Source organism: Bombus bifarius, unplaced genomic scaffold, assembly GCF_011952205.1.
Source record: "Bombus bifarius isolate JDL3187 unplaced genomic scaffold, Bbif_JDL3187 scf7180000009755, whole genome shotgun sequence".
NCBI classification, from domain to species: Eukaryota; Metazoa; Arthropoda; class Insecta; order Hymenoptera; family Apidae; genus Bombus; species Bombus bifarius.
The window spans coordinates 421312-433879 of NW_022885319.1; the positions used below are offsets into that span (position 1 = coordinate 421312).

Consider the following 12568-nt stretch of genomic DNA (forward strand, 5'->3'; position numbering starts at 1 on the left):
AAAATTGTACAAATCGGAATAAGCGGTCATTTGTAAATAATACGAGTATATGTATATCTTGTACTGCGTATTGTTCAAATATTTCTAACATTAAAAATCATTCTATATGATATAGCTCAATGTAAAATATAAACTTATTATGCCTATATAACGACACCGTTCTGATTAACAAATCACGATGCTCTATCATGAAAAATACAATCTTTCTCTGTTTCTTTCTTTTTTATCTTTTTTCTTCTTTTCATTTCTTTTTTTTCTTTTTCTTTTTTTTTTTCAGGGCTTTTTCACTTTTGTAGAGAGGTCAATTTTCAAAGGCTACAGGAAAAGAAACACACTTGTACAGCTTGCTAATCTTTTGCAATGTTTACTCCTCGATAAACGTTGTACACGTGAATTCGTCGCTTATACAAAAAAGATCATCGCGGAGTGCAGCTATACACGGTAACACATGATTTTTTTTTTTTTATCTTACACGAGATTCAACAATGATCGAGTAAAAAAGCCGTCCGCGTTTGTTCAACGCGGTAACAAGGGTTGGTAAAATATATAATATGAATATATAGCGATATACATAATATAATCTAATAATCTCTATCTGTATAACATATAATCTGCGTATAAATAATAAATAGAAAAACGAGGAGCGGGGAAAACGCGGGTGTGATTAGCTTGGTAATAACTTTAGCACTAAATTACCATTACGAACATCCACGGATCTATGGGGCCATCGTGTGCGTGTGTGTATGCGTGTGTGTGTGTGCGTGTGTGTGTGTGGGCGCGCGTGTGTGTCTGTGTGTGTGGGCGCGCGTGTCTGAGAGACAATGAGAAAAAAAAGAAAAGGAGAGAAAAAGAAAAACAGAAAAGTGAGAACGATAATAGAGAAACAGTGAAATAACTAACAATACGTGTGAATATACAGCTGATTCATTTGGCATAGTAGTCTAGAGCGTTCCTTTTTCTAGCGCGCAATAGAATGGTCAGTGAAGATCATCGACCCAAGCAGTTTCTAATGACTCGATAAGAGTACGAACAAAAGCCATTTCTTTTCGTGCATTTTCCAAGATCACGCGGGGATCTTGCGAGGTACAGCGCAGTATATTTGGTGCCATCACCATTGCTAAATTGTTTGCATCCATTTTAGTACGGGCAACGACTTCCGGCCTGGCGAAAATCTGCAACAAGTATTTTATACATTGTGGTAATCCCGAATGAAGAAACGAGAAACTAAGAGAAACGGGGCCACTCTACAGTGACCTCGTTAGTTTCGATTAACCTCCTCTGACAAATTTACGGCAAGAATGACAGTTGATCGTTCGATTAATACCGACGATTAACGTTAAAGTTCCCTAATGTAAATAGGGGCGCACTTTGATTAACGATTCGCTACTTTGACAGTTGAGCGATAAGAATGCGTATCTTTAATAATCGATAATTCATAGTTCGCATTCAGTAATCGTAGATAAGTAAGACTAACACTGATAGCTAAGAATACCAACCTGAAGGAATCGTATTAGATGACAAAGAACACGACGATTCAAATCAGGCAGACGATCTACAAGCGCGGCGACATTGGCTGCGGAAGCTTCGGCATCATCGTGCCTCATCGACACGCATTCCGTGTAAAAGGAATCAGGTATCAACGGTTCGTAAAGCTCTCGAACCCATAATTTTAACAAAGATGCGGGTGCATGAGCATCTTGAGAAGCTGCCAAAATCGTACCATCCTCGAACCTGTCCAGGCACGACTTTAAAGCACTGACCTCGTCCGCGTCCGCGGACACTCTGAATATCCCCTCCGTCAAGATACCACCTCGAGCAAGCACTTGACGCGTCAACGTGGTCTGTATCCATGGTAACTCTCGATTTGGGAATCTGTCTCTCTGCAGGGCCATTACTTCCGATAACGTCGCCCCAAACATGGACGCCCGGAAAATCTGAATCTATGATTAAATTAAAAGCGAATGAATGTCCATTTCATAGTATGAAGAAATTTACGGTAACGCTGTGTTGGCCACTTGTAAAATGTAAACAAATAAAATAAGATATAAGACAATAAAGTAAAATAAGGTTGCGTAGTGAAAGGAAGAAACATACTCTCGCTTGATCGATATCTTCTATAGTAGCCTTGCGAGGCTGTCGCTTGCCATGTGCTCCAATTCGTTGTAAACGACGGCAGGCGACGGTTGCATAATGACTAACTTGCACGTGAATCGGCCACTTGGCCACTTCCGAAAACTGAAAATTCGGATCACGATGTCTGTTCATATAGCCTTCGAGATAAGGCTCGAACGTAGCGCTGGGCGGCACGAACGCCAGACAGACAGCCATCAATTCCCAACCTCTACGTAAACTTTCTTTCCTCGGATTCTCTGTAGTTTGTCTACATATCTGGACGTATAATTCGTCCCGTAATGGCGGCTTCGAATACGCTGTATTCACAATGTCCATAGCTACACTGTCTAATGTCATTCCTACGTTAGCTTTCCGATCGCCCATGTACACTTGCACCAGCCTAAACAGATTGCAGGCTTCCCGTTTCAGTAACTTTTCACCATCTACGACTACCAGCATTGGCTGTGGTATAGGATCTTTAGACCAACTAAGAATGTCGCGGACGCTGAACTTCTTCCGGAACAACAATCTCAGTCCCTTCGGCCGTCCGCAGTTCAGGTTAAGATTGTCTTGTGCGTATTTCTCGATGTCGCCACCGCCCGCGCTGTCATCTCGCCTCGCCTCGTCCACGTCTGTGTTGTCCACACCGATACCAACGCTAGGAACAGAACTTATCGCGGTAGACGGTGGAACTGGCGGCTGTCTTGTAGTTGCTGTCACGGTTTCTCTTGTATCGGCTTGCGAGGCGATATTCGGTGGCGACGGTGGTCGTACTTGTGGCCTCGTTAGAGTGTCAGCAGTATTGTAATACGTCGCTAATCCAGCAGTATCGTAGTTACCCAAGTCTACAATAATAATATAAATATCATTTCAACGTACTGAGATACATATTTTTACGAATATAATTAAATCCACGTTCCTCTTAGTTCCTGGATAAATAATAACTAACCTGCATAGTGATCTTCGAGGTATTCTTGACTGGACGAATCACCTTGATTGCTCGCTGCTTCGTCATCCGCAAATTGATCGTCGGAATCGTCATCGGCTCTTCCACCAATACCTTCGCCTCTTCCACCCTCTTCGTCCAAAGAATCGTCACCTTCTTCTACTAACAACGGATCCCCAAACTTGTAACAACCTATAAAATTATTATTTTATTATATAAACGTATTATTAATTATCTAAGGTACAGTTATGCTTTCACTATTGTAGTCGTGCCTGAGAGTTTTGCTTGCTGAAGAATATAATGCTGAAGCGGCAACAAATGATCGTCGTCGGGTAACAGATTTCCATAAAAGCACGGAGGTGGACTCGGATTACCATTACTCCTCTTCTTTTTACTATCATCTACCTCTGTGAGCCCTTCTGTTTCTTCGCCCACAGCGCTATTGCTGCTACTATTACTGCTATTGCTACTGCTAGTATTACTACTAAGCCTTTGTCTAGGTTGTTCGTGACTCTGACTAATAAGATAACGCTCGTGCATAGAATCATCGTCCCTATCTCTTCTTCTTGACTGTTGCTGCTGCTGCTGCTGCTGCTGTTGCTGCTGTTGCTGCTGCTGCTGATGATGATGATGCAATTGTTGCAGCTTTTGTTGCTGTTTCTGCTGCTGTACAAAACTGTAACTGCGAGCCAGTGGCTGCGGCATGCCTTAAAAGATATAAGAAAAAAGAATGGATTAAAATACAAGATACTGATGATTAATTAATTTTAAAGGAACATGAATTATCGTCGTACTTACAATCCAACGAATTGTTACATGCAGTATTCCTTCTATATTCTTTTTCTCTATCACGCTCTCGTTCTCTTTCTCGTTCTGCAACCTCGAGGCTTCTCTGCTTCGACGTATTGCTCAAAACGCCCACGCCTCTGACAAGGCTCTTCGAAGGCTCATTTCTTTCGGCTAACATTGCGCCGTACATATCTCTAACATTCGCTTCTGAAAGCGACACCGAACATCCATGATGCCTTCTACCTATACTACCAGTATTATCTTGCTTATTCATATTACGCGGATGCATGGAACTTGGATAAAAGGCTGAAGTGTTTGTTTTGTCCAAACTATTTACTCTTTCCCTATGATGAATTTCCCTTTCCCTATCTCTATCTCTATGATAACGATTACTGCTTTCCACCAGGGAGCCATACTTCTCACCCTGTGATTTATAACTATGACTCAACTGAACTTCTGGCGGACGGTACGGAGGCATCTCTTGCCTAAATCTAGATTCCATCAATGACTCCCGATATGGCGAAGTACTTGGTTCAGGACCGTACGAACCTCTACTACTTTCTCTACCTACAGCAACAAAACGGATTGAGGTAGTTTCTTACTTCCCCTTTTGCATTCTGTTTGAATGAAGATTATTACAGATCTTAATTTTTTAACGAAACTTAACTCACATTCTTACCATTTTTATTCTTTTCCAATTCTAAATTCCCTGCCCTACCCTCGCGTTGTGAATCAGCAAACGTCTTCTTCTTAAATAGGGGAGTACTAGTTGACAGTGACAAACCTAATGGAGGTGGTTCACCCAACGGTACCGATTTCTGATTCTTCACACTTTCTAAAGTGCCACTCTTGTGTCCCCTAGCTTCCAACGTACCGCTGTGTTGCCTGGGCGAAGATTGTGCTTGAATTGCCGGTGCCTGGGCGACGGAACGATGATGATGCCGAAGAGGAGAATCCAACAATCGATAGCCAGTCGATTCCAAAGACGTGCGACTGTGAGAAACAGAACTGTCACTAGATCGACCAGAATCCTGAGAATGATTATGCTGACGTCGTGTTGTGGGCACTTCGTGATGCCTATGATGTCTATTATTATGATGGTGGTGGTGGTGATGATGATGCCGCCTTGAAGATGGAGATGGAGAAGGGGGAGACGTTTGAAGGTCCACGCCAACACTGGATGTTCTCGTTTTATTTACACTACCACTTTGCTATAATAAAAGGTAGTATAGTTCTATGCCGATCGTTCTTTTAGCATAAAGACCGTAAGGCGAAGGACTTACCAACGAAGAGGATAAATTGGAACTTTCTTGATGATTAAACCTTGTTAATCGGCTGACTGAAGGAGTTTGTGTCTGTGTTGATACAGACTCTTTCTTTCTTGGCTCGGTTGATTTCTGAGTATCGGCTCCACTACTACTTGCTGGTTCTGTATTTTGCTTTAATGTCTACAATACGACAAATTCTTATAATTCTTTCTATTAAATGTAACGTCGATACTATTATAAACAAAGTAAATAACAAATATAACCAAATACTCCTTATTTATCAAAATCATTTAAAGTTAAAATATATTATCTACGCTAGGAAATAATAATGTGATACAAGCGAACAAAACATAAAATGTTCTGAAATGATTTTCATGCTTTCAATATGGTATAATGTATACCAGAGTTTTTCTCCTAGCTACAAACAGCTATTTATAGCTGTATGGAGAGCAGACAGCTTGCTCACTTATATCTTCAACATCCTACAGGGAGACAACATTGATGTATAGAAAAGCTTCTAAATCATTATGTCTACACATACCATGGAATTTGTATCCCTGAGAAGTCAAACGCTATGTTCAGTGAGTAAATATACGCAATGTCAACAGACTTTTATCAGTAAACGGAATTTCAAATATTCAAGAGGCCCGCCTAATTTTTTGCGCACTATGACAGATATTTTTAATGCTGTATCACCGCCGTTCTAAATTACATATTTGTTATCAAAGTGAATCACTCACCTGAAGCTTTGCTAAAGGAATGATGTCGCAATCACTTGGACGGTGCCACACAGTTTTCTGGGATGTCGCATTGTAATAATAAAATCGTGAAGTATTTTGATCAAATAATTCCCACCATTGATTGTTATCTGTCTTTTTCCTATAATAAAAAGCGGAACAATGATATATACATATGAATTCCTAATACTTGAGAAACTATTATTTAAGTTACAATCCAATAAATTTCATCAAGTAATATAAAACTATTCACTTTGATTACTATTAAATGTAGGTTACAAAGAACATTAAGATTCCATACATGTGTCATGTAGAAATCTTGTTAATTATAAATGCTTCCTATATCATAAAAGGAAAAGCTTACATGACGATAACTTTCACCAAGCTGATTAGATCAAAAAGACGGTTTAATCTTTTTAGGCAACTGATTATTTTTCTTAATGAGGAAATTGACTTTGTAATTCATTGCAATGTAATTCAATGTTAATTATATCTTGGAGCATTTACTTATAAAAGAATATATATATATATTTCTGTCTTACACTGGTACACCAGGTGGAGGATCCCATACACATTCTCCAGTTGTGAGATTAGCATACATATGCTCCTTGGTGCGAGGTTCTATAATTTCTACCCATTCCATTCTACTGCAATATTACAAAGGATTTTTTATTTTAAACATATAAATAATTACAAATAACACATATTAATTTCATCGAAATAATTTATCGTAGAGAAATAATTGTATTGTTCTCTTTCAGAAAATCTCTTTGTTTTCTGTAGAAAATTTACTTAAAAAGATCTACTGTATAGATTAATAACAATACTAAAATAAACATTATTAAAAAGTATACAAGCGATATTTAAACCTGATAAAATCACTAGTGCACACATTAAATCATTAAAGCATGTGGGATGCACACGAAGATAAATTTGTTGTTCCTTTTTATTACTATAATTAAAAACTCTAAAAATAGTGCGGCAAAGTGAAAAAAAAAAAAAAAGAGAATATATATATATATATATATACGGTATGTTTAATGCATGGATTAGATCGAGGGGATATTATATACAGTACATTTAATGACAACCGGTCCAATACAGTTTTAGTAAACCGAGAGATAGAATCGCAGCGGATTAGCCATAAGATATAAATAATTAATCGATAGCATTCTGTCAAATTTACGGGGCAAAAATGGGACACGAAAACGCTTTATCGAAGTTTATTTTCCTTAGTTAATAAACATCGTAGATAAACTAGAAATCTCTATAGTGGAAAAAAGCTTTGGTTCTTCTAGTAAAATGTTCGAAACAACGGGGAAGTGCAAACATTTAAAAACGAGGAAAGTTTCGTTGTAATAAAAGGGTGTCCACCCCCCCCCCCTGTAACCATAAATTGATAGGAATGCTGGCTGCAATACGAGCAACCGTCTGATGTCATGCTATCCGTTTAATTGACCGAAATAGGCAGCAGAAATCCATTCGTGCATAGTTGTATACAAAGGAGCGGAAAAAACGAAAGTGGTGAAAGAGACAGAGAGGAAAAGGCGACACACGCATGACTTCGATAATTCGTACATACAGGGTGTTGCAGCGGCTATGTTACAATCGGCAATAGGGTGATTCTACATGAAAAAACAAGTCGATAATATAGAATAAAATTTATTCATATGACGTTTCGTTTTCGAGAAAATCGAGGTTGAAAATTTGTCAAATACACTTGAACTTGGCCAATTCCGCATTGAATAGAAGTAAATAATCGGCAGGAAATTATTCTATATGTGAAAATAAGCGAAAGATAAAGAATAGTATATGTTCATAAAACTTAGTAAGACTTAGTAAAACTCATAAGTAACTTTTTAAGTAAGTAACTATTTTCTTGAAAACGAGACCTGGACTCCACTTATTTTCACAAGTAGAATAACCTAATGCTGATCGTTTTATTCGTACCTAGTCTGTAATTAGCCAAGTTTAAGTATACTTTATAAATTCTGTAATTAGTTTGTTTCCAGAACGAGGCATCATACCAACAAATTTTGTTCTATAGTTTCGAATTGTTTGTTCACGGTTTAAAATCACCCTATTGCTGATTGTAACACAGTTGCTGGAACACCCTGTATACATGAAATACGAAATTGTTAAAATGAATCTTGTTGAACTTAAAGACCCACCCAGTTATGTATATTGATAAACTTAAAAATCATTAAGAGAAACACTATCGTGCGTTCGAAGAATATGACGAGGCTCTCTGCGAGAAAACTGGGACGGGTCACTGGGAAAAAAATTCACTATCGATCCGCGAAACATAGCCACTATATCGCAGCGATGGTACTTATTTCCATTCCCCTAGAATCGAACGAATTTCATTCTTACCCGTCGGAAGCCATCGCGAACAATCAATCCGTGTATCAGCGAAAACAAAACACCTCACGTCACTCGGTGAACACTTTGTGACACTTCACGAGCGCTGCAGTGACACTTCGATGTCGCAACGTCCCATTTCCACGAGCACGAGCGACGCAGCCCCTTCATGGCAGCCCACCGGCGGCCATCTTTTTTTCTTCTGCGAGTTTCAACGTTCTGCCACTATAGCGAACAAAAACTTACTTTATCCTAGATTCCCGACATATCGTCCCGAAGATGCGCTCGAACGCTCTTCTCTAGCGCTTCCACGTCTGTGAGTATTTATTCGCGATTCGATTCGCGATCGGATACTACTCACCGATGATATATCCCATGCATCGTAATTTATCTTGCCTCCTTTTTGTTTGTTTGTTTTTCCTCTTCTTTCTTCTTCTTCTCTTTTTCTTCTTCTTCTTTCGGTTATGTTACACTTCCCGGACTTCAGATGAATATCGATTGATTACTGGGATGGTCTGTGTTGCTTACATCGTTGGATAACTATAAATACAAGACTAGACACTGTTCGTAAGAATCGACCGTGTTTTGATGGTTGACATCTTTGATAAAACTGTTATCTATTCGTAAGTGATAACGTATGTATGTATTCGCGCAGTTGAGGTTAGAAATGCTCATGGTCGTATCTTTACTCGTTTGAACCATGTTTGAGCATAGTGAGTTGCCCCCAGACTCGCACTTTCGAATGGTTTCTTGAAACTTTGGATTTGTTTATGACTTGTCATGTCATTTTAATTATTCACATTAATATTCGGACACAGCACACTATCTCTACTTACATTTGTTGCTTTGTATAAGAGGGGGTGATTTAAATATCGTGTTGTTTACTCTATGAAAATATATGAACCATTCATTGTAGCTTGAAAATATGTAAACAATTTCTCTCTAACAATAACATTTAATTTTACAGTAGGCTTAAGAAAAAGAGGTTGTCCTCCTTATTTCTTAAATTCGGAATAGTCCTCTTTATACCTTTTAATAGTATCCGCTATAATTAGTAATAATAGTTATGCAATTTCACGATAACTTTCATCCTTTTTTCTACGACAAATTACAAGTTGTGTTTTATCAAAACTAGTATTCTTCCCTTTTCCTAACATGTTAAGTTTCTCGATGTATCATACAAATATTCGTGTTAATTTCTTTTGCCGTTTATTGTACAAAATAACTATATAAAGTAAATGTATTCCGCAGTTCAAAAGCGAATCGTCTATAACTGTCCGCAAGAATCTGTCCGATAACGATAACTGTCTATGGTTTATCTCCACCACCGAGGAGGAGGTGGTTCCCCCTTGAAACAGTGACGCGAGTAATATGACACGGCAGTGGCTTCTCTTTAAAGATCTGTAGCGTCTTTGCATCAATAAAACAACATTAATGCAACGACAAAACTTTTTTATTTAAAATTTTCCTCTCTTCGAGACTTCGGGAACAGTTTGCGAACAGCTTGCGAACAGTTATAAACTTTTAATAAAACCAAATTGAATTTTATTTAATCATTAATATGAATCACACTATTAATATTAATTAGTAATAATTATTTAAATTACATTGTAATTAAATTCAGTTGCTTGGATTTACGAAAAATGCTGATACTGTTAGTTTTAAGATTTATTTGTTAACGACAACGAACGTTTAAGGGTCATTGAAGGTATTGTAGTTATTACTATAATATACTGTTAGATCTAACATCGTTTTGGCACCTTGAAGACAATTAATTGTTCGTAGACGTTGCTAAAAAGTGAAAATTTAACTAAATACCTATTGGTTAACATGTTAAAGACAAATCATATTGAAAGCAAAATAAATGTAATTATCTACGTAACATATATATATATATATATATATATATATATATATATATATATATACATCTGCATATTTTTTCTCATTAAATAATTAAATGTGAGCCAAATTACATCGTGTTTGGTCTCATTTTAATCAGGAAGATCTCATCAATATGTTAATGAAATTTTTATTAACGAAAAATTGAAAATAAACAAATTTCCTTGTTACACTAGTGTTTCGTCACCGATATACAGGTTTTTAATTTTGCCGACTAATCTTATTCATTCGCTGTTCTTCTACGTCTGTCAGTGTCGGCAAATTACAAACAGTTTGAAAATGGAATCTTCTATTCGCTAACTGTTGCGCAGCAACCTAATCCTGAATACTTATAGATGGATAATTTACCCAGTTCAAAGTGTTATGTTCTCTTCTTTAGATGCACAATAAGAAAAGAGATTTATTTACACTATCGCAAGTATTTTTTTATCCTAATTCGCCAGAATCAAATGCAAACGACATCTGCACTATTTTACAACAACTATATTGCAAATTACTTTAACGTTCCTTTTTCTATCGTCTAGTGTCTAGAGCGTATCACGATAACAGTGCATCAGAATTTTTCATTTATGCATTGCAAAAAAGGATGATATCATTCATTAAATCCGAGTGACGTACTTACAGTAAGTAGATATTCAAGATTTAAGGAAAAGCCACAATTATTCATGATGCTAATATCAACCTGTAACTTGTAACCTTTTTGTATATAAAAAGTTTTTATCGTCTTGTAAACAATATTTATTACATTTGGGTTCTGTTATTCGATCTTTCTACCATAATCGATGTTAAATCCTATGCAATTATACGCTTGTAACATTGTATATACATGTGACATAAATTGTGGCATATATATATATACACACACACACACACACACACATTATTGCCTATTTCTTATTTAGTACATAATTAGCAATTTTCAAATTACGATAGACTTATTGAATTTTCTCACAATTATAAACTATGTTTTAATCGTCATTTAAAAAATCGTCACGTAAAAATTTAATAATTTCTTTTCATTAACTTTTATATTTCATTTTTAACAGTGTCAACGCTATCAAAGGAATAAGTAACATATATTTAGACTGAGTGCTGTGATATAATACCGACAATGGATCAAGATGTATTAACAGTCTTAAAGCTATTAATGATAGGAGAATCAAATGTTGGAAAATCAAGGTACCTATTTAAAACGATAAATTACTTTTTTTTAATGCTATGTAAGTTGAGTCAATATATTTATATTATTGTTATTGTTGGCAGCATACTTCTTAGATTTACTGAGGATGAATTTCATGAAAATATGCAAAGCACAGTTGGCATGGATTATAGAACTAAACAAGTCACAATTGATGGCAATACAGTGAAACTTGCAATTTGGGTTAGTTACCTCAGTGTATCATAATTTATATTTTTTATTTAATGGAATATAATATATTCGAAAATTATTGCAGGACACTGCCGGACAAGAACGTTTTCGTACTCTAACACCTAGTTATTACAGAGACGGTCAAGGCGCTATATTAGTGTATGATGTTACAGATAGAGTTACTTTTATGAAATTAGAAACATGGCTTAACGAATTGAATACATATTGCAATAAGACAGATATTATTAAAATGGTAGTGGGTAATAAAATAGATTTACCAAACAGAGAAGTAAGCACTGAAGAAGGTTTACAATTTGCCCGAAGACACCAAACCCTATACATTGAAAGCAGCGCTAAAACGGCAGACGGAATCAAATGTTGTTTCGAAGAACTTGTACAAAAGGTATAATCATTTATTTTCTTTGCAAATTATTAATTCTTATCTATTAATATTGTTTGTAGATAATACAAACTCCTGGACTTTGGGATCGACATGCCCTCCTTAAATCCGCAGCGTATGGTAACGGTAATATGGGAGGTGCAAGACATAGAGGTCAGAGAGGGATACAATTGGCAGATGAGTCTCAGCCACACGAAGCACATACAAATTGTTATTGCACTTTGATTTAAATGATTGTAATATAAAATTCTGCCAGTGATAACTGTAAAAGAAACTATAGCTTGAATATGGTCTAAACTTTATTCAAAAACTAGATATCGAAGAGTGAGATCATTGAAAACAGAAACGTGAATAATAGTATGTCACATTATATTGCTTTGTGTATGTTATGGGAAAAAATATTTTGTACCTTATGTATCAAAGATAGATACATACATATACAATGAGTTTGCTTCTATCTTCTAATTCTTTGTTAAATAGTTAAATTTTATAGGTATTTGTAATACAAAATTTATATTCATGTAAATATATTATGCGTATGCACATAATTTAATGACTAATAAACATCAATAGAACTGCAGTAACGCCATAAACAAATATGGTATCTTTAAATCCTGTAGAAAACGCTTTTGCATGTGCTGCAGCATTTATAGCTTCAATATTTTCTGATCTGTTTTGTTATCA

The 12568-nt window shown here is 36.4% G+C and overlaps 2 protein-coding genes across 8 annotated transcripts; one reads left to right on the forward strand and one right to left on the reverse strand.

Annotated features, from left to right (window-relative positions):
* Positions 1 to 860: 860 nt before the first annotated feature.
* On the reverse strand, positions 861 to 8359 carry LOC117215624. Of its 3 annotated transcripts, none has more exons than XM_033462010.1 (11): positions 8226 to 8239; positions 6395 to 6499; positions 5856 to 5994; positions 5131 to 5295; positions 4527 to 5058; positions 3857 to 4414; positions 3331 to 3765; positions 3062 to 3250; positions 2095 to 2957; positions 1497 to 1940; positions 861 to 1172 (listed from the first exon to the last, which is right to left on the reverse strand). In XM_033462010.1, the coding sequence occupies exons 1-11, from the start codon at positions 8237 to 8239 to the stop codon at positions 978 to 980; spliced, it is 3639 nt and encodes a 1212-aa protein (XP_033317901.1). In that variant the 3' UTR covers positions 861 to 977. The 3 variants fall into 3 exon arrangements, with proteins under 3 accessions (XP_033317901.1, XP_033317902.1, XP_033317903.1); XM_033462011.1 differs by lacking the exon at positions 8226 to 8239 and adding an exon at positions 8024 to 8196 and having other exon boundaries at positions 978 to 1172; XM_033462012.1 differs by lacking the exon at positions 6395 to 6499 and having other exon boundaries at positions 978 to 1172; positions 8226 to 8359.
* Positions 8360 to 8416: 57 nt separating this feature from the next.
* LOC117215630 (ras-related protein Rab-18-like) lies at positions 8417 to 12299 on the forward strand. 5 transcript variants are annotated; one of them, XM_033462022.1, is made up of 5 exons: positions 10052 to 10073; positions 11162 to 11294; positions 11379 to 11496; positions 11570 to 11887; positions 11947 to 12299. In XM_033462022.1, exons 2-5 carry the CDS (start codon positions 11227 to 11229, stop codon positions 12112 to 12114), a joined length of 672 nt encoding a protein of 223 aa, XP_033317913.1. In that variant the 5' UTR covers positions 10052 to 10073; positions 11162 to 11226; the 3' UTR covers positions 12115 to 12299. The 5 variants fall into 5 exon arrangements, with proteins under 5 accessions (XP_033317911.1, XP_033317910.1, XP_033317913.1 ...); XM_033462021.1 differs by lacking the exon at positions 10052 to 10073 and adding an exon at positions 10541 to 10738; XM_033462020.1 differs by lacking the exon at positions 10052 to 10073 and adding an exon at positions 8417 to 8529 and having other exon boundaries at positions 11162 to 11496.
* Positions 12300 to 12568: the final 269 nt, after the last annotated feature.